This window comes from Sarcophilus harrisii, chromosome 3 (assembly GCF_902635505.1).
Source record: "Sarcophilus harrisii chromosome 3, mSarHar1.11, whole genome shotgun sequence".
NCBI classification, from domain to species: Eukaryota; Metazoa; Chordata; class Mammalia; order Dasyuromorphia; family Dasyuridae; genus Sarcophilus; species Sarcophilus harrisii.
The window spans coordinates 114,281,471-114,307,293 of NC_045428.1; the positions used below are offsets into that span (position 1 = coordinate 114,281,471).

The 25,823-nt window shown below is 32.7% G+C and overlaps 1 protein-coding gene across 3 annotated transcripts in view; it reads left to right on the top strand.

Annotated features, from left to right (window-relative positions):
- PIBF1 (progesterone immunomodulatory binding factor 1) overlaps positions 1-25,823 on the top strand; it is a 271,889-nt gene that overhangs the window by 70,661 nt on the left and 175,405 nt on the right. For all 3 annotated transcript variants that reach the window (XM_031958466.1, XM_031958465.1, XM_031958464.1), the window contains exon 10: positions 910-1,008. In XM_031958466.1, coding sequence (XP_031814326.1) covers positions 910-1,008 — 99 coding nt within the window. The remainder of the gene's footprint in view (positions 1-909; positions 1,009-25,823) is intronic.

Consider the following 25,823-nt stretch of genomic DNA (forward strand, 5'->3'; position numbering starts at 1 on the left):
ACAGTTATTTTTTGGTAGTAGATAACACATTTTCTTCAATTTTTCCATTTCTTGATGTGTTTATTTCTTGCTGTCTCATATAATTATTACATTGTTTGGTTCTTTTTGACTTGTATAATCTTTTTCTTAGGTAAGATTTACTGCCTTCTACTCAACACTAATAATTCTACTCAACACTAATAATTCTTATAAGACTTTTCTCCAAAGCCTTAATTTCATTTATGAGCACTTGCTTTATTTCTTCCAGATATTCTTGTAGTCCTTGTGACCAAATCATTTTCTTTTCAAAAGTCTGCTCAAATTTCTTATGGTTTCACTTTTCCTTATGGCTTGTCCTTGGTGTTGAGTGAATTCTATTTATTACTCTTTCTAATCTCAGTTCTTGGTTTTACATGTATTAGGGTTAGGTTTTGCTCTTTCTATACTTTATTATGGAGTGATCATTTTCTGAGTTGAAAGTATACACCCATCTAGCTCAAATTCAGCTTGCTTTCCATCATATAGCACTCTTAATAATTAGTACTTAGCATTAGCATCCTACTTCTGTCTTGAACATAAATGATTGCTTATTATGGAATGATTATTAAATTAAGGAATTTATTATATTATTATTATTAATATATTATATTATTAATTATTAAATTAAGGAATGATTATTAAATAATAATTCACATGTGTATTGCATCTTAAGATTTACCAGGTAAATAAAAAATATTTAAATCTAATATAAAACACAGTGGCTTCTCTTTAAAAATTGATCAAGATGAATTATAACACTGGGACTGAGTTCCAATTAGTATACTAAGGTTTTAAAATTTTTATTTAGTTATATACTTTGTATTGAAGTATTAAATAGATGCTATTGGAGTCATTACTAAAAGATTTTTTTTTTTTTTGGTTTTGCTCTAGGAATCTGAGAGAAGCAAGGGATAATGCCCTGGCTGAAAAAGAAAGAGCATTTATGGCTGAAAAAGATGCTTTAGAAAAACATGAACAACTCTTAGAACAGTAAGTGTCTTAAAAATTGCTATTAATGTTCATCAGTTTTTCAAACTTTACATTTTGTTAAAGGGGAAAAGTGATTTTCACTTTTATTTCATTTAAACAAAAGAGTATGTCTTTTAAAGGAATTTTCATGATAAAAATGAAGATACCATCATTCCTTAAACATTGTTTATGAAATTAAACTTATTGTTTCATGAAGTATTAGAACTTAAACCCTTTTATCTATCTAATTATATTTTATATTTGAGCCATACTTAAAACCATACATAAGTTTGCTTTCCACCTTAAAATAAATATTACATATTGAATAAGCTTGAAATAAATGTTTAATAACTTATCACATAAGTTTCCCTTTTTAAAAAATATTTTCCCAATTACATGTAAAGACAATTTTAACACTGAATTTTTTTGAAATTTTTAGCTCCAAATTTTTGCCTTCACCCCACATAATTTTTCTTTTTCTTTCTTTCTTTTTTTTTAATTATTATAGCTTTTTATTTACAAGATATATGCATGGGTAATTTTTCAGCACTGACCCTTGCAAAACCTTCTGTTCCAACTTTTCCCCTCTTTCCTCCCACCCCCTCCCCCAGATGACAGGTAGACCAATACATGTTAAATAAGTTAGGGTATATGTTAAATACAACATATGTATACATATCCATACAGTTATTTTGCTGCACAAGAAGAATTGAACTTTGAAATAAGGTAAAATTAACCTGAGAAGGAAATACAAAAACAGAGGTATTGGAAATGCTACCACATAATTTTTCAAGAGAAATTTTGAGACTTGAGGTATTACAAAAGTTTTTGTGATAGAATAAAACATGTTTAATATTAATAGTCTCATTAAAAAACTATAGATATTCCTAAATAAAAAAATCAAACAAATGCCTCCTTTTTAAATGTATGAATGAATACTATACCTGTAGAGAGCTGGAACTCTGGAGAAATATACTTGAACAAGTTGTTAATTCAGTGGAATTGATGAGATGATGGTTCTCTAGTTCACATATATACTTGGTATTTAGTATGGTGATGTAATGGTTCTCTAGTTCACACATATTCAGTATGCTGTAATGATGTAATTGTACTAAGATATACAAGGGCAGAGAAGTACTGGAAATGAGACATTCTATCTTTGACCATCCTGGTGGTTCTCTTGCCTCCTCCGCTAAGACCAAGGACTCAGGCTGATCCCGAGGTCCTCCAGAAAGCTAGCCCGAACATTACATATACCAGATAGTTAATTCTTCTCTTTTTTCTATCCTTTAACTTAAAAATTAGATAACCCCCATTACTTTCTTTTAAAGTAAATCTTGTTAATCTATGTTTGTTTATGAATATTATTTCTGGTTTAGTACTAAAATCAGATTAATATTTGCAAAAGAGATCTTAAAATCTAAACATGACTAATGTTTTGCAGGGTTTCACATATACAGTGGTTATCATTTCTTGCCTTCTCAATGCTAAGTAAAAATTGGAAAAAGGAAGGAAACTTGGATCTGAAAATATAAAGTTAAAAAAAGGAAAATCCAGATTTTAAGTAATCAACCACTCTTCATCCTCAGACAGGATTTCATAGCTTCTCAATCTCAAAACTTCATTTTTCAAACTTTAGGAGAAGAGAATGGAAACTGTGGCTTTGATTAACTCTTTTTTTATTATACTTGTCTGTTACTCAGCATTTTCTTTTTTTTTTTTTTTTCCTCCCCTGAGACCATTGAGGTTAAGTGACTTGCCCAGGGTCACAGAGCTAGGAAGTGTTAAGTGTCTGAGACCAGATTTGAACTCAGGTTCTCCTGACTTCAGGGATGGTGCTCTATCCACTGTGCCACCTAGTTGCCCCAGCATTTTCTTTTACAGACCCTTACACATGATAAACACATTAATAACACAGGTGTAATTGACATTTAAGATGAACTTGAAGCACCCAAGTTATAGCAGGACTTGCTTCTCCAGCTTCACAGGCTATGCCTGTATTCGAGAAACCATAAAACTGAAAGCAGTCCTCTTATACCACAAAGGTAGAGTGGTGTATACATTCTCACACTTCTGGTTCCAACCTTTATAATTCTCCTGACAATTAAGATTAGGCTCTCTTGTCTGCTACATCTATTTTGCTTGATTTTTCAACTCATGAGCCCCTTTTTAAAATCAAGATCCAGACCTCACTGGGTAATTTGCCTCCAGATAAAGTCTAGAATAATGAATAGTATGCTGGCTTACTTGTTCCCTTCCCAGGAGCAAACTCTGACCCTCTCTTCCCTTGCTCTGTTCCAGGTCTTTTCTGAGTTTGAAAAGATGGATTACCTTTCTATTGATCAGAATATCTGATTAACCAAAATATTCCATCTCATGAAAGAGATGAATAGAAGAGGATAATTTATTATTATGGGCCTTTAAGGCACAGTATGAGAGACAGTATGTGGTAGTAGTAGATAGAAAGCTAGCCTATATAATGAGGATGATATAGGTTTCAAGTACTATCTTTAACATGTACTGGCTCTTTAATATATTCTGGTAAGTAATTTAACCTTTCAGTCAGTAAATAAACATTATTATTAAATGTATATATGAGCATATGATTTTCTCAATATAGCTATCTGATTAAAACAGAAAAATTATTATATTTTCAGTGTATTGAGTTGTATCATGATAAATTCTAAATATTAGCTTCTTTTACTATCAAAATGTAAGTAAATATGCTTCAACATTTAGCATACTAATTGCCTTGAATCATATCTTTGAAAACAAATTCTCTATTTCTCTTAACCCACTATGTATGTCCTTGGTTGTTACATAACAACTGATGAGAGAATACTGCAATTTTTTCTTAAAAGCACCTTTTTTCTTAAGTAATTTAGAGTACTTTGTTGTTTCTTTCTAATTCTCACAACTCCCCTGTAAATAAACATTTTATCTCATTTATAGGAAGGGTTATTGGGGGTCAGAGAAAAGTAATTTTTTCCAGGCCATTCATTGAGCCAGTTTGAATACTTGACATAGGTAAGTTTTAGTTTTGTGCTTTTGGTCATTTTGGACAAACCTATGGTTTCTGAATTTTTAATATTCCTTTACTCTTTATTTGTCATCTATCTAGTACTAGTTTAATATTGAGCTTCTAGTAATCAGATAAGTTTTTTTTTCTTTTCTGTTTTTAAAGGAGAGAATACAGTAAAGGATTTTGAGATTTGTACATTTAATTAGTGAGTGATGGGTTTCTGTGTTGCCATAGTGATGCCGCCTTATCAAACACACATTGCTCAGTTGAATTCTTCCTAGCTCCTGTACTTGTAGTGGTTTCAAGTTCCCCAGTCCTCTCTAGCAGTTAAGCTTTTTTTTTTTTTTTTTAAACTGCCCTTGATAGCTTTCAGAAGAGAGAAGTGTCGAGTCTTTCTAAACAATTGTGGTTCAGCCCAGGTCCTTTCTGTATTTCATTTACAAAAAGGTCTAAAAGCTATATTTAGGTTTTTGCTCATAGATGTTTCTACTGTGCCTCTGGAATATACAGTACCAGGAATCCATGTTTGTGGCTTTGTTATTCTCTGTTTAGTTTTGCTGGATACATGTGGGCCCTTTTCTCTGATTTTATCAGAGAAATTTTCCCTTAATTTTCCCTTTTTATCAATTGTAATAAATCAAACAAAAAAAAACCTCCAGAGAGTTGTTCCTCCTAGCCCCAACAGCTTAGCAGGAATGAATAGAAAAAATGGAAGATATTTTCTCCCTCCCTCATGTCTTTTGAGGGAGAAAAGCAGAGGATATATCATCTCTATTCTTAGCTTATGTTATCATCAATGTAAATTTTCCCCAAACCATAGACCACATTCAAAAGGCCCCCAGAACAGGGTCATTGTTACATTCATACTGACCTGAGCAGTAGCAGCAGTATTAGCTATGGCTTCCTTCCTGTAAGATCCCTCAAAGTCAAAAGACAGAAGCATAAGAAACTAAAATCAGTCCCTTCTTCCATAGTTCTTTGAACAGTCATGTTTAGAGGATTATTAAAATTTATATTGTATTGAATGTCAAGCCCTTTAATGAAAAAAACTTATCTGGAATTTTTATGCAAGAATTTCCTAAGTTGGCACCTAAGTCAATCAATCATATGGCATGAACTTTGTTGAAACAAAAAAAAATCAAAAACATCAAAGAACTGTGTTATAAAAGATGCATGTAAAATGTTTGAAATGAAAACTTGTGTCAATCAATTCATAAACAACCTCATGAGCTAGTAATACAATTGTGAAGTTCTACTTACTGGTATGAGATATTCCTCAATTCACCTAATTTTTAGTGTTCTCCTACCCTACCAATCTGTGCATTTGTTTTATATTTGTTCATATATATGTGTTTGTGTGTGTGTGTATTGTTTCCTTCTTCCCTTACTCAAATATTTAATGGAATATAAGGTCCAAAATAGTCAGAGACTATTTTGTTTTTTGTGTCATCAGAGCTTTCATTGTGCCTGGCACTTAAAAAATTCTTATCAATCTGAATTGAATTGAATAATATGAGATGTATTGCTATATATATTAGTCATGATAATCATTTTGTTACTTTTGAAACATTTTCATATTTCTTGCTACCTTTTATCCTCACATTTCTTTGAGAAAATTAAGTTATGTATATTATTATCCTTATTCTTTTTTGATGAGAAAGCTAAAATTCAGATGATTTATCCAGAGTTGCATAGGTAACAAATAATGGTGGAGTTGCATTTAAATCTAAATTCCTTTACTCTCAGCCTAGTTCTCAATTCAGAGTCATTGATTTATAACCTTAATGAAATTAGGGACTGTCACTCATCATATGTTACATGATATACATGATTACATGATTGCATATTGAAAGTACTCAAGAAATAATTTTGAATTGGATGAAATTTTCTCCCAAGATACGCATGCAGAAGAAATAATGTAACGTTTCTATAATAACCAAGTAAAGCAGTTGTCCATAGCTGTATTTCACTATGTCCCTAATTAGTGTATTTATGTAGCTAATGAGATTAAAGTTCTTCATTTTGCCCATATGAGGTATGATCTAACTGTTTTGTCTTGCATGGATCTGCATCCTTATGCTGCTCCTTATCCCAGCTTTCATTATAGCAGATGTGTAACATTTGATTATAGAAAGGACCAAAGAGAAAGGAAACATAGATCAATGCAAATATATAGTCACAGAGAGGTGCTGAGAGTGTGGGGTAGGGGTGATGTTCAAGTTACTGGCCATTCTCATGAGTAGAATTTTTTGTATGCAAAAGAAAGGCCATTGTGTGTCTATAAACATGTTTCAAATTGATATCGTAGATGCTTAGGGCCCTAAGTTATTTTGTTCTTTATCCATTATTTAACAATTTATGGATATCTAATGATCAAGCAGCCCTCTCTATAGATGTCTGATTTGTTGCTTTATAGGAAAATTTTTCATTGATTTAAATTTGGTAATTATACTCATGTCCTATAAAAAGATACATATAAAATATTTGCAGTGGCAGCTGCCTAAATCAACTCATAAAACTACAGTTAAAAGTAAGATATTTTCCATGATTATTTTAAAATATGATGTTTACTGGAAGGGAATTCCAGTGAATTACCACAGATGAAGTGTGAGTATATTTCTCCCACTTGTAAATGAGCTCTTATTTCCTCCAGTGTATATTCTGGTCCACAATGAGTCATTTTCAACATGTTTCAGTTTAACTCCTAAAACATTTTTAAACTTGGCAAGCATATTTAGATGAATGTTACTTCCAGTTTTAGAGACTGATTCTAAATTATACTTCAGTCACTATGAAAAGTCCTTTCAGAAAGAAAGAAACAGAGGGTTGATTGGAGGTATATTTGATAGAGGGTAAAGGTGACCTGCCAGAAAATGGTTACTTTCCAGTAAAAATGGAATAATTAAACTTTTGTGATATTTTTTGTCTTTGTATAATACCTCTAATTTAAGCTTTTAAAATGTTTTAAAAATAAGTTTATAATTATGACGCCCTTCTAGTTGAAAAAATTTTAGATTAAAGGACTACTTATGTTCCTCAAATTTAGGAGCAATGTCTTCTGTCTTATATCCTGACAGTGCTATTCAGCTCAACTCAGGGGGATTTTTTCTACTGAAAAATAAAAAATAAGAGGGGAAAAGGAGAAACAGTGGCAGTGACACAAAGAGGACGGACCCTTTGGGAAAAAAAGGCGTACAGTAACATATCCAAGAAAAGAGAGAATTGTACAGAGCATAAGAAACATATCTAATAGTTTCTCTTCTCAATACACCATGCTGCCTTCTCTTGAATATTATGTATAAGCATAATACTTGCAACATTATACAACACAAAACATATAATTTTTCAGTTACCCAATTATAGAAGAAAGGATAGTTTTTTTTAAATCATCTATAATATATTTTAATTCCGATCCATTCATAAGAATTGCTATTTAATCATTTAGCTTAATTTTCCAAAGTGTATGCAAACTTTTCTTTGAGAGTAAATCATATTGTTTTTAAGTTGTCTTAACTCTTTTGGGTTTATTACTAAGGTGCCACTTGGTAAATTACTATATTTTATACAAAGTGATACTTAGAGGTCCCAAACTAATGATTATCAATCTTTTTGAAACTGTGGTAATGCTTTATATTTATTTTGATTTTGTAGTTCTTGCCAGAAACCCTTCCAAAATATATGTGCCATGTTATATAGTAGGTAATAACTTAAACTAAATTATTTTATTATCAAGAATAATGATGCTTTATATATTTTACCAACATCCTTTGATATCACTAAAGGCAAAAGTATTACAAACCAGACTGATAATCGTGACCCTAGACACATTGGAAAATACTAACCCACTCATGGAAGCAAACAGCTTTTTCTTTATACTTTATATGTGCTTAATTTAATACAGTTATATTAGCTCTTAAATATTTCCATATATAGTACTCTTTTCCTGTGATCATTTATATTATGAATTTTTTTCATAATAGCCAATTCTTAGTACTCTTTCTGTAGCTTTTTTACTTTCTCCTTTTTAAGCTATTAAATATAAGATCCTATCTTAGTTTACCAAAAATTTATTATTAAATTTGAAGATACTTTTTGTGATGGGAACTGAGAGGAATGTTTCAGTCTATTGAAGGGAAATAACCTGTAAGTTGTATATTTGATTTTGCAGAATTTATGGTTTTTAATTTTATATTTGGCAAAGTGTACGTGATTGATAACTTTTCATGTAATTAGAAAAAGCCATTGAAGATGAAAATAGAACATTACATTTTAGTAAAACAACATATTTTCAATTATCATGCACGAGCAACTTTTTTAAAATAAAAAATTATTGTAAACTTTAAAAATGAGGAAATATGAACATATCCTTATACAAAGAAAATTGTCTGTGAAATGAAGAATTTCTATTATAGACAAACTTGGATTTTTTCAAAGTACATGATACATTCAGCACTCTGTTTCCAAAGCTGTCATACTTTTCTTTCTCCTGGGGAACCTCCCTATTTCATGCCTCATAATTTATTTTTCTGTTACTCATTAGTTTTCTTTTCTCCTCAGTCAGTTTCTCACTTCCCCCCAGTTTTTTAAACCATTATGACCAATAAGCATAATCAAGGAAGGAACCAAGTATTTATTAAATACTTGCTATGTGCCAGGTACTGTTAAGTGCTCTACAAATATTATCTCCTTTAATCCTCACAACAACTTTAGAAGAGAATTGTTACTTGTTTCTTCATCTTGCAATTGAGGGAAATTAAACAGGTTAAGAGAGTCACATGGCTAGTAAGCATCTAAGAACTGGATTTGAACTCAGAACTCTTGGGTCTATGCTCTGTTCACTATCCCATCTGACTGCCTTTGTCAAGTAAAACCAATCCCAAATGAGGATAAGAGAAAGAAAAAGCAAATTTTTACTGATTGGTAAAATTTTATTTTTTAATTTTAAAAAATGAAAAACTTTTGAGGAAAGTAATAGTAAACAAAGTAAAAGTAAAATTCTTTACACTTTGTAAAAATGTTAGAAATGGAAAATGCCCTGAGAGTTTGTCTTTTCTCATTTATTTTGTTTACTCAGAACCTCTACTTTCAAATGTTTTTTATAGAATTGTAGGCTTGGCAAGGAACTCAGAGAGCATGTAGTTTAACCTTTACTCAGAGCATGATTCTCTCTAGATAACATCTGTAGCAAACGATCATCCAGTCTTGCTTGAACATCTCAAGTACCAGAGGATTCAATCAATTCTATTTTCATATGCCATTAATTATTAGGAATTTCCCCCTTTTTTGAGCACAAATATACCTTCCTCTGACATCTCAACCTTTTTTTCCTCTTTCATAGGACAGTCTTTCAAATATTTTAAGTTATTTTAATGTTCATATTTCTCTTGTAGTCATAAGAAATCTTTTAGTTGGTTCAAAAAAGATGGTTAATCCTTTAGGATTATAGACTCTTGGACATGTTTCCACTGGTAAGAAGTATAGTGAGTTGATTTAGTTACTAGACTTTCACTTAGTTCACTAGAAGTGAAAAAAGTTTAGATGAATTGCTATACCTACAGAAAGTAAGGTTTTCTTGTGTTTTTCATTTAAAAATTATATTCACCTATCTCCTTTGGAACTGAAGTATATTTCAAATTTGAATCATTGTGGTGCAAACTCAGAATTTTCTTTGCGGTCATTATTCATAGAAACTCTACAATGCAAGAATTGTTACCATGCCTAAAATTCTTTACACTTCATAAAAATTTTAAGATGGAAAATGTCTAGAGATTATATCCTTGCTTCTATCGAATCATAGAATTTTAGAGCTGGAAAGAACCTTAAAAAGTCATTTAATCCAGTATCTCTATTTTACAAATGAGGAGATGAGTGAAGTCCTCCTGAATGCTAAGTAATATATACTCAAAGTCACACAACTAATGAATAGTAGAGTGTGTTCTAAAATCCACATCTTTTGATTACTAATCCAGTGCTCTTTCTACTATAACATACCCTGAACAAAAATGTATCAGAATCATCCAAGATAAATAGTCTATCCATGCTTATACCTGTGAAGGAACTTGCTTACCTTTAAATATTAAAGAGATGTTAGCATTGAAATAGTTTTAAAAAGAAGTTTACTGGAAAATCAAGGTATGTATGTTCAATAGCCTGTCAGTTATGAGAATGGAATGTTCTCTATGTTAGTGCCACAAAACATGTCTATTCTTATTCATCTGTTCTCTTTTGCCATTGGTTAAACCAAGTGTGTATTTGATCCAGAAATAAGTCAACAGATGTTTAAATGAGAAATGTGTGTTATGAAACTAAATCGTCTGTATGTAGTAAACATAGATTTTCTGAACTCTAAGTAATAGGTTGCACTACCAAAATGTGGGTTTGAGACTCTTAAAACCACTGATCCTTAATCTCTAAAATTGATTTATAAACTCAGCATTTTAAAGAGAAAAATCTAATTGCTTAACATTTTTATGTAGCTTTCCACTATATACTCTCAATTGGTATCCAGCAAAACCTTTGTTCCTCTTAAGAGATCAAGGTTTCCCCTAACTCAGTGGTTTTGTTAAATATTAAGCATCCCTGCCTCCTCCTTCTCTCGCTTCTCCCATCCTCCCCTCACTCTATATATCTGTAAATTGTGGTGGTTTCCCTTTTGTTTTCAAATTCATTCAAATTCAGAATTTTCAAACTATACAATTTAGACCATGCTATACTAATGAAAGCCCCCCCACCCAACTTTGATGTACCTCTTCTTTGCCCCGCCCTTCAACATGACAAACTAGAGATTAAAGTTTCAAAAACTGAGAGATCCTAAATTCCTAGAGGTGTTTGGTAATCATTAGTAATGACTAATGACTACTTGGCTTATAGCTGGCCTTCAGGAAAGAAAACTTAGAAAATATGAACAGAAAATGAGGTTTCTAAACTAGGTGAGCTCTCTAACTGACCAGACCAAGTGAGAGACTTGAAACATCTTCATGGAACTGAGAATATTAAGAAGGGGATAAAACATGGACATAGATTAACTATCCTATATGAACTATTTCATAATATTTCATATTTCAGTATGTATCTTCTATACATTTATGTACATGTTGCCTTTCCTGGGTTATAAGCTCCTTCAGGGCAGGAACTTTTTAGTTTTTCCTTGTGCTTGGTTATTGATTATTTTGAAAAATAATGCTTTGCAAAAGCACAAGCTGAAAATCATGAAATTGTGGAAGTTCAGGAAATTCATTGGGATTACATTTGAATAGGGCTTGAAATGACAGATGGCTGTGGAAATTAGGAAGGATATTAGAGAATCACAATAAGAAAATCAGAAGCAAAAGAGGAAAGTGCATTTTTGGATGGAAATGAAATTCAGTAATAGTTTTCTGTTCTAAATGCCAGGCAGAATTGCAGTCACATCATTCTAATTGGAAATTGTTTATTCTACCCCCTTATCCTTTAATGGAACTAAATCCCTAGAGCCATATTCTCTCTGTATCTTGTCTGTCTGTGTGTGTGTGTGTGTGTGTGTGTGTGTCTGTCTCTCTCTCTCTCTCTCTCTCTCGTTCTCTAAGGCAATTGAGGTTAAATGACTTTCCCAGGATCATATAGGTACTAAGTATCAAGTATCTGAATCTAAATTGAATTAAGGTCCTCCTGACTCCAGGGGCAGGTGCTCTATCCTCCACACCACCTACTTATCTAGCTTCCTGTCATAGTTGGCTGAAATTTAAGGTTCTCTGTTGTTAGCCCCATTTATTCAGGGTTTTTTGGGGGATTTTTTGCTCTATTTCTGCTTATAAATATGTTTATTGCTGAAAAAAAAATAAAGCATAACCATACTTTTTAAAATAAAATATTGACAAGGTAGGCATATTCATGCCATCAGCTTTTTCCCTTTTGTAAGAAGGTGGAATATATTAAGAGCTATATATCTTAAGTATCTTTCTATTTACTTTTTCTGTATTTGAACAGGAAAAAATTATCAAATCTTCCACTATTTAAGGGCAAGGTGTGTTCAGCTTGAGATTTGTTCAATATTAGGTTTGGACTAGATATCCAGCCAAAATTCAGCAAACAATTGAAGATGTAGGGAAAAATTAGAAATGGGTTATATAGATATGGAAGTCATCTACATAGAAATGATAAACTGAAATTTATTAATATGTTGAAAGAGATATTTTAGAGATAATAGAGTACAGAAAACAGATCAGAGAGGAAGGGATGTAGTAGGGAGGGCAAAAGGATATCTACACTTAAGTTCAAGGAGGAAGACAAGGATCCACCATGATTCGGAGAAAATTGCCAAATGGATAAGAAAAAAATTTGGAGAGAGAGGAAAATTAGAAAGATCTAGAAGTAATCATCTTTGCTATGGAGAGGTCTGTTGTGCCACAGTTCCCTTTTAATGTCCTGACCCAGTTTTCCTAATTATTCTATTCAGTTACTCTGCCTCAGGTTATAACCATTTCTTTTAATGTTAAGATAAAGGTCTTATATCTTAGACTTAGGCTATAATCATTCCCTCTGAAAGCTTGATGGGATAAAGGTCTTTATCCATTTTAGACATCTTTAGAATATCAGGAGACTCTCCAAGAGTACCTCCCTCCATTATGTCATCCTAGGTGCCTACCTGTATCATGTCATCCCCATCCAGATACCTCCCCCATTATGTCATCTTTCTTGTAACCCTATAAAAGAATCTTGTATCTGGCATTCACAGCTGGATTCTTTGAGACGATAGTCTCGTTCAGCCCTGGGACCAAACCATGGATCCATTTGATCCTAGTAAATCTCTCTCATTTAATAAATTATCAAATTGTTCTCTAATCTCTATCTTGCTCAGTTTCTCTGGCATTACAGGTCAAGGGTAGTTGGACTGAAAAACAGCCTTAGTATCTTACATAGCAATCTCCAAATAGTAACTGCTACCTCCTACATCTCTGAATTGGATTAAATTGAATATTTAATAATTTTATAAATATTCAATTAATTACTGAATTGCAGATAACTCTAAACTGAGAGGGATATCTAATATTTCAGATGACAGTATACAAAAAGGTCTTGACAGTTTATATCATTGTATTAAATTTAATTAAATGAAATTCAGTAGGAATGGATAAAATCTTATATTTGAGTTCTATAACTGAGGTTAGATCATAGTTAGTATAGAAAAAGAGACAAGGATATTAGTGACCTGCAAGTTCCAGATCAGTCAGCAGTAATAGAGCTGATAAAAAACAAAACAAAACAGCCCCATATCTTTAGCTGTTACTTGGATATTATGCCCACACCTTAAATTTAGTGAGCTTCAGGCAGAGTCAATGAGTACTTTCAGCTATATGTACTTTCAGCCTTGAGTACTTTCGGTCAATTCTCAACATTTTCATTTTAACTTTTGGAACTTCAAACATTCACGGGGTTTTATCATTAACCTCATTTTCACTTGCACATTGAAAAAAGAGGGGCTTGATTCATCAGGTTTATAGAGCAGCTGGTGCTTCCCTAGTCTTCTTCACCCTACCATTGTAAAGAGCTCCTGTGTTTCATTGCATATTTTTCATTCCTTGTCTTTAAAATTCAAGTTTTGTGTTGCAGTTATACTTCCAAAGCACATAGTACAAGTCTTTTGGGCCCTAAGCCCAAACATGAAAGTTAATGATGCAGCTTAGTGAGAAAATAAAGGTGTTAGGTAAACTTTTGTGCCAGAATCTCTGCAGCTCCTGTAAACCTAACCAGCTTGCCAGAAACATCAAGACTGCTGATTCCATCATCTATTGAGCATCAAGGTTAAAGGTCACTCCGCTTCTGCTATGGCCCCATATACTCTGAAACCCTTAAGGATCTCCAACAGTGCATGAAGTAGATAACACTGATGAATTATTTCAAGCTAGTATACCCTTTACAATCTCCAGTCTATCCATGGAAATGGGAAGAACAGTGTCAGAGGTGATGTCAATACTTTGCTAATCTTGGCATCTTCCAATGACAGCAAATAAAATTCCAAATCCTATTAAAACCTCTCCATTGGTTTTAATAGGATGGCCAAGACAATAGAGATCTACAGCAGTATAGTATATGATACAACACCTTCACTGTCTGATACAGTGGAAGGTAAGATTTGGAATGTTTTAGCTTTAAAAATTCTTTTCTGTGCTGTATTTATGGTACTGTAGATTTCATGTTATGAAAAGTAAATATTGTCAAATCTTTTTTTTTTATTATTGAAATGTTAACACAAAAAATCACAGAATTCCAGGGAATTAATAATAGTAAGAAAGTTTTATATATTACTTGTTTTAGTTTGTCTAAGTATTTTATTATTTCATGGTTACTATATTAGGAAAAGTGCATATTATCAAAATTAATGTATTATTACAAGGAATTACATGCACAAAAGTGTATTTTAGCTTTCTGTAGTGAAAATTATGTTTTGGTCATCATGGGAGCCTAAACCCCTCTTTTTCCCATAAGTTCAGTGTATCAACATGTACTTTTTTTTTTTTTTTTTACTTTTGTACCATTTTCTAGGAACACTACTTCCATGAAAGTTGAAAATTGACTGTATTTCTGTTACTGTCCTAATTTAACCTACCTTTGCTTGTAAAATGTGGTCTTTTATTTACTTCTTCTGTCCTTTCTATTTACAAATATCTCTTTATGGTAATAGTGGCAAGATTGGGTGAACTAAAATAAAGCTAAAATTGATTTTTCTTTAGTTCATGGGCCTTTAGTCATAACATCAGACCTTTTCCCTGAATCTCATCACACTATGGATTAGGAAGTAGTTGCATTGGAAGAGAAGGAAGAGAAAAGAAATAGTTTAGATTTTTATTTCTACCCACCTTAAAAGGGAGAAAAGGATGTAAGAGTAAAACAAGGAATAAAGTAGAGGGGGAATTTTAGATGAAGAAGGCAACAGACTATATGAGAGAGGATAGAGTGAGTAGGGCACAAATTTATCTAAAGTCCTATTTGTATTTCCCATTAGAATGTGCTATTCATATTATTATTGGATCAGATTTAGAGCTGAAAAGGATAGTAGAGGTAATCTAGTCCAACATTCTCATTTTACAAATAAAGAAACTAGAACTCAAAAAGATTGTGTCTTGCTAGAGGTTATAGGATTATAGTGTCTGAATGGACACAGTACTACATAAAATTCTTTTCCCACTTCATTACACAGCCCAAAGTTATATAAAACAGGGATTTAAAGGAAAATCCTCTAATTTCAAATCCAATGTATCTTCCCACTGTGTTAAAATACATTTTATCAGCCTTTTTATATATCACATATTAAATGTTTCTTTTAAAATAAGTGATTGGTTTATTTTTTTTAATTTCCAAATCCATTCCTTCCCTCCATCCCCTCTCTTGAATTTTGAGAAGGAAGGTGATATTACTATTTTGTATATGAAGTGATATAAAATATCTTTCAAAAAAAATGTTGATTGTTATAACAGTAATTTAGAACGAGATGTATTATATTTCCTTTTAATTCTCCCCCCACCCCCCAGGCAGTTGGGGTTAAGTGACTTGCCCAGGGTCACACAAACAGGAAGTGTTAAGTGTCTGAGACCACATTTGAACTCAAGTCCTCCTAACTTCAGGGCTGGTGCTCTATCCACTGCACCACTTAGCTGCCCCTTTTCTTTTAATTCTAAAGACAAATAACTGCATTGACATGATTTTACATTTAAAAATAATGGGGGAGTTTTTTTAGGTGACAGAAGCATGATATGTTTTAACATAATGCTTAAAAGATTAGGAAGCTATAAATAACCCATATTTAACATATGGATCTTTGGTGACATAAAAAAAGTTTTTTCCAAATATACAGTGGATATTTCCTATAATGAAAGAAAACTAGCAGAAAAGAACATTAATCATTCAGCTTACTTTCAAGCATTATTTTATACTTCTTTTCCCCCTGTGGTCTAATTTTAATTTTCAAATGATATATGCTTTTTCAAATGATGTGTGTATTTTTGTGGCCAGGCACTGATTGAGGCTCTAAAATTTTAGATTTATTTTATCTTAATTTTATCTTATTATATTACTTTGTTATAGTCTTATATCACACTTAATTACTCCTCTCTGTATCTTTAGTGTTTATACCTTTTAAATGTTTTAGGAATGTTGTCATGTCTCCTTTAACTGCTTTAGTCATCATTTACCCAAACTATACATATTTAGACACTTTCATCTTTCTCATAATTCACTCATACCTGTCCTGTAATCATTTTGGCTTTTTTTTTCCCCCTAAGCTCCCTGTAATTTGTTTTCATCTTGCTGGCATTTAAAACTGGAAATAATAGCCTCAGTTCAGTCTCATCATACTGAGAAAAGAATACCCATCATCTCTGTCTCTGATGTACTACTGTTTTTTATCCTAGCCAAAAAAGAATTAATCCTATTTTGGTAGCTCAAATTTTCTGGCATCTAAACATTGCATATTACATATGATTCCAGCTCCAAGTTTTTTTGCTCTTTTTTGACAATAATGTTTTTCAAATTTGTTTTGATTCCATTGCATCAGTATTTGAGATTTTTCCCCTCGTTGTACTTGATTGTTTTATTCATTCAAATTTTTCCTAGTTCAAATCAGTAATATCTCTGTTGTTTATAGGCAGCTAGACTGTACAGTGGATACCAATCAGGAAAACTCAGGGAGATCTGAGTTCAAAAATAGTTAGCTGTCACATAAGGGTCACTTAGCTTCACTTACTTTATTTCACTGTCTTTTAATTTTCCCAATCCTTCTTTACTCTAGTGCGTTCCTTCTCTTAATTATTTTCCACTTATTTAGCACATAGCTTATTTGTATATATCTGTTTGTGGTCTCCTTCATTAGATTGTGAGCTCCTTGAGAACAATTTTTGTTTGTTTGTTTTCTTTTTGCCTCTTTGCATTCCCAGTGCTAACACAGTGCCTGACATTTTGTAGGTATTTAACAAATATTGCTTGAACATTTAAGTACACAGCACTGCAAACACATTCACTGTAGTGAATACAAAGAAAACTAGAAGGGATGAATATAGTCTCTATTGAAAGATAAGACATTATTATTATTATTATTAAAGAATAGTATAGAGGCAGCTAGATGGCACAGTAGATAGTCAGGAGGACCTGAGTTCAAAAGTTCAAATCCAGTCTCAAGATACTTAACACTTAGTAGCTGTATGACTCTAGAAAAGTCACTTAATCCCAATTACCTGGGCAAAAAAAAAAAAAAAAAAATAAGAGAGAGAGATAGTACAAAACAGTACTCCTCATTATGTCTCAAATGAGTTGTAGAGATAACTTTTTCCTCTCTAGTTTTAATTTCTAAATGATTTAGACTTTGTAACATTATTTATAGGAGGTCATTGATGTTTTAAATATCTATATTTCTGTCTTTATTGTACATTATTATGTTATACTTTATTATACTATTGTTACTACATATTATATATATTATCATACATATGAAAACACTGAACTATTCCGAATATTTATTTAACATTGGAACTAGACCTCTCATTTGCACTTACTAATCTTACTTTATCTTCAAAACATTATTTATGTACATATTTTGTTATCCTCTCTACAAACATTGGATCCTTGAAGTAAAAAAATTTTATTTTTCATCATGTATCCCTCTTACCTAGCATTAGTTGGATATTTAATAAATGCCTGTTAACGTGACCTGAATTAGGTTAGGAATCAACTGGAAAGATGTGACTAAGTCAGTAACATGAAGAAAGCAGTATTTTTAAAAGTCTGTTCTGGCATGTTAAGCAGAATGAGTGTTAAGGAAAGTTTTACAGACAAGTAACAGAAAGCTTAATTATAGAAAAGAGGTGGTGAAGATTTGAAGTAAGGAGATGCCAGTTGAAAGTTGGGATATGTGGAACAAAAAGAAGATTCTGAAACCTCATTCCTGGCTAATTAGAAAATGAATGATGATTCTGTACCCAGAGATAACATAGGTGGACCAAGGAAATAATATTTTTAAAACTTGATTTCAGATATGCTACATTTGAAATAATTAAGAAATATAAGTAGAATATTAGTTAATAAAAAGATGGGAGTGAAGATAGAGATTTAAGAACCACAGAGATAACTGAATTCATGAATATTCTGAAAGCTAGATATTCAGAGTTGAAATGAACTTCAATCATCTTTTCTAACCCATACCAATAATACTTAGTCAGCTTTTGCTTGCAGATTTTCAATGATGAAGAAGCCACTGTCTTCCATCATTCCACTTTTTTATATGGCAGAATTTATCAATTTTTTGACAGCATATTTGGCCAATTTCTGGATAATGAACAATGCAGTCTTGCTTTCCCAGTTACATGGAGTGTAAAACAGGGCCATGTGCTTGCTGCCATGCTTATTAGCATGAAGTTTTCAGGCATTTTGTTAAACACCTTCAAAGAGGACAAATATGGTATCAAAATCAGCTTCCACACTGATAGCAAATTCTTCAGATTAAAAAGGCTACAAGTCAAGATTAATGTGTAGGGAATGTTGGTTTGTAACTTTTTGTTTGCAGGAAATTGTGCATTCAAAGCCTGTGAAGCAAAGATGCAACAAAGTATGAATCAGTTCTCTGCTGCTTGTGCTAATTTTGGCCTAGCAATTAACCCTAAGAAAACAGAGTTGCACCATAATCCAAATGTGGAACCATTGATTATAGCAAATGGAGAAGTTTTGAATGCTGTGCATAAGTTCACTTACTTTTGGCAGTACTTTCTAGGTATATATATACATTGATAATAAAGGTGACATGCATTGCCAGAGCTAGTTTAATTTCTGGGAAGCTCTAAAGGAAAATATGGGAGATATGTCAGATTGCTTGCTCTCTTAGGGAAGATATATTAGATTTCTTGCTTCCCAGAGGGAGGATGAAAACAATTTGGAATGCAAAATCTTACAGAAATGAATGTTGAAAACTATTTTTACGTGCTGGAGAAATAAAATGCTATTGAAAAAAATTAATGTGGGAGAGAAGAGATATTAGACTGACTACCAGACTGAAGGTCTACAGAACCATTATGCTGACCTCATTGTTTGTATGCCTGTGAAATCTGTGCAGTGTACCAGTGCCATGTCAGGAAACTGAATTGCTTCCATTTGAATTACTTTAGGAAGATTCTCAAGATCACCTGGCAGGATAAGGTACAAGACACTGAGATCCTTAGGTACAAGACACTGAGATCCTTTCTCAAACCAAATTGCCAAACATTTACACTCTACTTCAGAGAGCATAACTCCATTGGTCTGGCCACATTGTTTGAATGCCAAATTTGCACTTGCCAAAAAGACATAGTAGTCAGAAAAGTCTCTCTCTTAGAAGAAGTTAAGGACAAAAAGAAAAAAAAAAGGTCCTGTCAGCCCCTCACTCCAAGTCTTTTGGCATAAATGGAAGTAGCCATTGATCTTTTATCATCAAGTTGCCTGCTCCTGTTAATTAAGGATTTCTTGCTCAGAAAAAAAATAAAAAGAACTTTGAAATTGATCACACAACATGGGGGGCACTGGCACAGGATCACCCAGCATGGCAGCCCTTATTAGAAACATGAGATTCCAAATTTAGAAAATCCACCCCAAATGTCCACATGGACTATTTGTGCCTGATGAATAGAGCATTTCAAGCTTTTGTTGGTCTGATCAACCACATTTGGACACACTAATTTGACTCTTAACATGCTTATATCATTTTGGTCCTCTTTAAGAATGAAGGACAAGTACCATTACCCCTACAGCCATAGTTAGAATTTGATATAATACAATATAGCTCTAATTATTATGTCTGAATTTTGCCATAAGAAACTCATGATTTGAGCCATACTCATCTCCTGTTCTTGTTTTCTCTACCTTTGTCTACAAATTTGATTTGATTTCTATATTGACTCTCTGGTCATATCCATATGTAGAGTTGCATTTTGGATTATTCAAAAAGTTTGTTGTTGTTGTTGTTGTTTTTTAAGTGATAAGTGAGTTATCACTCTTAATCTTTATCCCTTATTTTGTGTTCCAAGACAAACTTATCTGTCATTCCAATTATGTTTTGATTTCTTACTTTAGCATTCCAATCTCCTATGATAAATATAACATCTTTTGTTGTTATTTCTAGCAGACATTTATAGGTCTTTGTAGAACTTATCAACTTTGACCTCCTTGACATCAGTAGTTGGAACATAAAATTGTATTACCATAATATTGAATGGTTTGCCTTGGATTCAAACAGCTATTTTGTCATTTTTGAGATTATACCCTAGTCCTGCTTTTCTCACCCTTTTTTGTTTAATCTTTCCATCTCCTGTTTGATCCCATCCAGCTTTTATCTTGTTTCATAGATCTAACATTCTAGATTCCCGTGTTATAATGTCCGGGTCAGCTTTCTGGAGGTCCTTCAGTTGGACCTTGATCTCAGCAGGATAGTCACCACGAGGATGGTCAGGAGTAGAGTCTAAAGTCTTTATTGTCTCTTTCACAGTCTATTCACTCTGACTGACTCACTCTGTGCCCAGTTCTCTCAGCCCTTAAATACCCTATTACAATTATATTATTACAACATACTGAGTATATGCTGACTAGAGTGATTATATCATTATATCATACTAGATATATGTGAACTAGAGAACTAGGTCTTTTTGACCTCTTGTCAATTCCATCTTGTAAATATCCTTGTTTCAAGTATACTTCTCCAGAATTCTGGCCCTCTATACCATGTAATATTGATCTTTGTAGTTGGATTTTTCTTTCATGACCAGATGTATTCACAATTGAGTTTCCTTTCAGCTTTGGTCCAACCACTTCATTATTACCAAAGTAATTAGTAACTGTCCCCTGCTCTTCCCTAGTAGCATACTAGACACCTTCCCACCTGAGGGGCTCATCTTCCAGTATTATCTCTTTTATCATTTATCATGGACATTTATCATGTCCATGAAATTTTGTTGGCACTGCTACTGGAGTGATTTTTTCCTTCCCCAATTGTTATAAAGTTTTCTCTTGATGTCATGCCTAAATATTCCTCTAATCCTAGGCCCTGAGGCCTAAACACAAATCTAATCATTCCTCCACAGGACAACCCTTCCTATTTCCTCCTCTTCCCCCAATTGTCTATTCTCCAAAATAAATTTCCCTTCATGGTCATTAATAATTTATTCAATGAATATTAAGTGTCTTCTTTATGCAAGGTACTATTCTAGGCTCTAGGAATATGAAAGCAAAAATAGGCTTTGCTCTTAAGGAACTTATATTCTACTGGGAGGATACAACATGTAAACAAATGAGTAAATACAAAATACTTGCAAAATAAAATACAAGTAATTTTAGGGTAAATTGATAGTAAGTATAAAATAAATTGAGAGAAACACTAACAACAGGATTAAAAGACATTCTCAGGAGCAGTAGTACTTTATATGACATGACCCTAATGCCTCTTACTACTCTGATTGCTCTCTTCCAGACACTCTCTAGATAATTAGTTTTCCCTAAACTTTGATGCCCAGAACTGAACATAATACTTCAATTGTTATATGACTAAGACAGAAAGACTTATCACCTCCTAAGGCCATTACTGAAATGATTCTGAAGGGATCTTTCTCCTACACTATTATCTACTATAGCTTTCTCCCTCCCCCAAAAAATACACAGAAAAATATATACAAAAATTAGGTTTTCATAGTGGTAAGAAAGCTGTCAATTTTTTTTTTTAGTTAAGATTTTAACTGTAAATAGTAAGGTTAATAAACACTGACTTTTGACTAAAGGGGTAGAATAGAATAGGTTAGATATGATTAGAAGATGAAAAGAGTTATTATGACTGCATACAATGAAGCTTACATGTAAGTGCAAAAAGTTTGTTTTGAGGGTTTGCTTAGATACTTAGATAAAATCATAATCTTACTAATATGGAATCACTCTCTATCTTTGTAGGTTGCACTTATATCTCCAAAGCTTTCCTATCCCATTCTCCTCCACATCTTTCCATCAATCTTCCATGGAGGATCTACCCAACAAGTTTGAGTTCTTTTATCTGTATTTTTTTTTTATCTTTGAATTGGTGTTTTGGCCTGATAAACAAGAGTTGACTGAATAGAAGAGAATAAAAAGGAAGAGAAGGCAAAGAAAATAGTGGAATACAAAGAATGACATACTAGATGATATAGAGAAAGAAGAGACGTAAGTAAGACAACAGGTGACAGGGAGAGATTGACTATAGGGAAAAAGGCATAGTTGACTTGAAGCAAAATAAAGTAATAAACTGTTATATGCTATTACATTTTGTTTCATTTTGTCCAACATGCTTATTGCTTGATTAATCATTGTTCTGAGATTTTGAACTATGCTTTATTCTTAAATCTTTTAAATTTACAAACAGATATGATAGCCACATAAAAAGTAAACAATAGGTAATGGTTTTGGGGGTATAGGAAGTGGTAGCCTGAACAATATAATTCACAGAAACCAGCAAAAGTTCTTTGAGGTTTCCCATTTCTTGAAGAAAAGAGATTCATAAGACAGAGATAGTAAGAGAACTCCTAGAAGTCCTTGATAAATTCAGATCACTGTGCCTAGAATGAACTGCATCTTTGGGTCCTGAAAAAACTGGCAATTGTAATTGCTAAATCACTATCAGTGATAATTGAAAAAATTTGGCCAAAATGAGGAGGAAAGTTAACAAAGAATTAAAGAAGGACAAATAACCCAATTTTTCCCCAAAAAAGTGAAACATGTCTGCAATATTATATGTTTGACTAATATTACAGATAAAATTTTCCAACAGAAAATAAAGAGGTCATTAGCTAATATCTAGATAGAGAAGTGGTAGGTAATTACCTTGGACTAGTATGACTTAAAGGACAAAACAAACCAACAAATGCTAGAGGGGACATGGAAACATAGGTACATTATTCTATTGTTTGTGGAGTTGTGAACTGGTCTATCATTCTGGAGAATAATTTGGAATTGTGTTCAAAGAACTATAGGATTGTTCATATTCTTTGACTAGATCTGGATGCTAAAGATATCAAAGAGAAAGGGAAAGGTTGTATTTATAGCAGCCCTTTTGTATTGGCAAGGAATTGGAAACTGAGGGAAAACCCATTAGTTGAGGAATGGCTGAACAAGTTTTGGTTTTTATGATTGTTATAGAATATTTTTCTTCTATAAGAAATGATGGAGATAAATTCAGAAAAACCTTAGTTTTAGACTGTAATGTTCTCTTCTCTAAAATAATAAAGTTCTCTGTGAGCAGTTTTCTTGTGGGCTTCTGGAGGCAGCCTTAGTTTCACCTCATATGGTTAATATGAGTTATCGCCTCAAATGCAGCCAGCTGTTAAAAGTTCAGTCCTTTATTGCCTTTTCCAAAATAGCCCAGTTAGCTTTCCTTGGTTCCAAGAGTTCTTGTTGCTAGTCTTTTGCTTCTGCCAGCTTCAGCCTCTAGCTCTCATTGAATCCTGGCTCTGAATCTCCCAAAAGTCTCTAGTGCTTGTCCTTTTATATGCTCTTTTAGAGGTGAGAACTCAAAGGTTGACTCCTCCTCCTCCGAGAGTGGGATTGTGGGAGCTGTGACTTATGAATCTTCTCCACTGAACTTGTAAATCTCATACTGAATCCTGACTTGTGAATCTTGAATGCTAATGTGTGAACTAATGTGTGAACTCTTAAAGGTGTAAAAGGTTTGAACTCTGAACTAGAGAACTGCTAAGCAAGATGCTAAAATTAGACAACTGACTTATCACTTTGTAAGAATCCTAACATTAGACCTCTGTGAACTCATATAAAATGAAGCAAGTTGAATCAGGATAATGTTGTATATAATAATAGAAATATTTCATTGGTGATCAACTATGAAAGATTTGGATATTCTGATCAGTACAGTCATACAGGACAGTTCCAAAGAATTCATGATGAAAAATCTATCCACCTCCAAAGAAAGAACTGATGAATTCTGAATGCCTATTGAAGTATTTTTTTCCTTTTTTTTCCTTGCCTCCCCCCCCCCCAAACATGGAAGTTTTTCATAATTTTACCTGTATAATGGGTAGCATATTGCTTGCCTTTTTAAAGAGTAGTGGGAAAGCTACATAGAGAGCAGCCAGCTATTAAAGTATAGTCCTTTATTGGCTCTTCCAAAATAGCCTGGTTAGCTTTCTTTGGTTCCAAGAGCTCTTGTTGCTAGACTTTTGCCTCTGCCAGCTTCAGCCTCCAACTCTCTCTGAATCCTGACTCTGAATCTCCCAGAAGTCTCTAGTGCTTGAACTTTTATATGCTCTTTTAGAGATGTTTTTGGTAAAGTATCTTAAATTATTTTTATAGCGATATTAGAAACATAAATTTAGCTGAGAATACTATCAGAATTCTTGAGAAACTTTAAGGGAAAATTCACTGCATCTCAAGACAATTTATTCCATTTTTGGAAAGCTGGCCTCTTTATATATTCCATCTATTTTCCCTATCCTAAAAGAACAAGTTTAACCAATCTTCTATATTATCATATATACACTCCAAATCCTTGAAGATGGGTCTTTCCCTCTGAGTCATTTTTGTCAAACTAAACATTTCTAGTTCAACCAATCAATCATATCTAGCTTGATTATGCTTCCTCACACATCTCCACCTTATCAATATACTTAAATGCTGGTGCCTAGAATTAAGCACAGTATTCTAGATGAAGTCTGACAAGGATAGAATACAATTTGACAATTTTCTTTTTGTTTCTAGAAACTATGTCCATCTAAATGTAGCCAAAAAATATGTAAGAATTTTTGGCTGCCTTATGTAATATGGCCTCATCTGGATCTTGCAGTCCAGTAAACTTTTTGAGATCAATTCTCTGTGTGTGTGTGTGTGTGTGTGTGTGTGTGTAATTGTCCCATCTCCATTTTATACTTGTATGGGTTGAACTTGATAGCCCTTTTGTCTTTTTCAGCCCTCAAATTTTGTGATATTCTAAAAAGAAAAATGTTTGCCAAATAGATACACCATACCTACTATTCACTCTCTGAACTGCCATGGTTCTAGTCTCTATTGACTTTCAGAACTTTCTTATAATGTTATAGGAATAATCTCACTTTGTAAATTTACTCTGTTCATTTAGGTCCAATTTCATGAGAATTGACAGACTAGTCACTAGAGAGATGTCTTGTAGGTTCTTTAATGATCATATAATTGGAAAATAGCCAAGGCACAGGGCTGGTGGTCTCTCAGGCAGGTATGAGCTGTGAAGCAGTGCTGGGTTGAAATAGGATAGACTTATGATCCTAGCACTATAATATTAACATTGTTCCTCACAGAAATTTCAGAAAAATGATTCTTCTTATGATAATTCCCTATTAAATTCTGTGAATAAAATCATTGCTCCCATTTTAATTTGAAATAGTTTAACATTCTGTGTCATGTATTTCAAACAGTGATGCTACAAGATTTGGAAGGTAAAAGCCCCAATGCTAACTTTAAGGCAATAAAGGTGTTTTTTTTTTTTTTCCCATTCCTTTCTTTCTCCCCTAACCATATTTTAATTATTGTTGTGCTATCACTCAAAAGTTTTTAAAGCTAGATCTTGTAAGTTATAAAAAATTTTCCTGATTTCATTTCACTCATGATTTGATTTATTTTAAAGCAGCTTTTTTATTACATTTATTTTGCATAAATTACTTCTTTTATCTTAAGTGTCACAGATGTAACTTTTTTGCCTTTATAAGATAATGAAATATTACAACATTCTGTTTATTAATCATATCACATGCCTTATTTCATCGTGATACAAGAGATGCATTAAATTACTCCAAATGCATGTTTTGAATTCTTAAAAATCCATAGT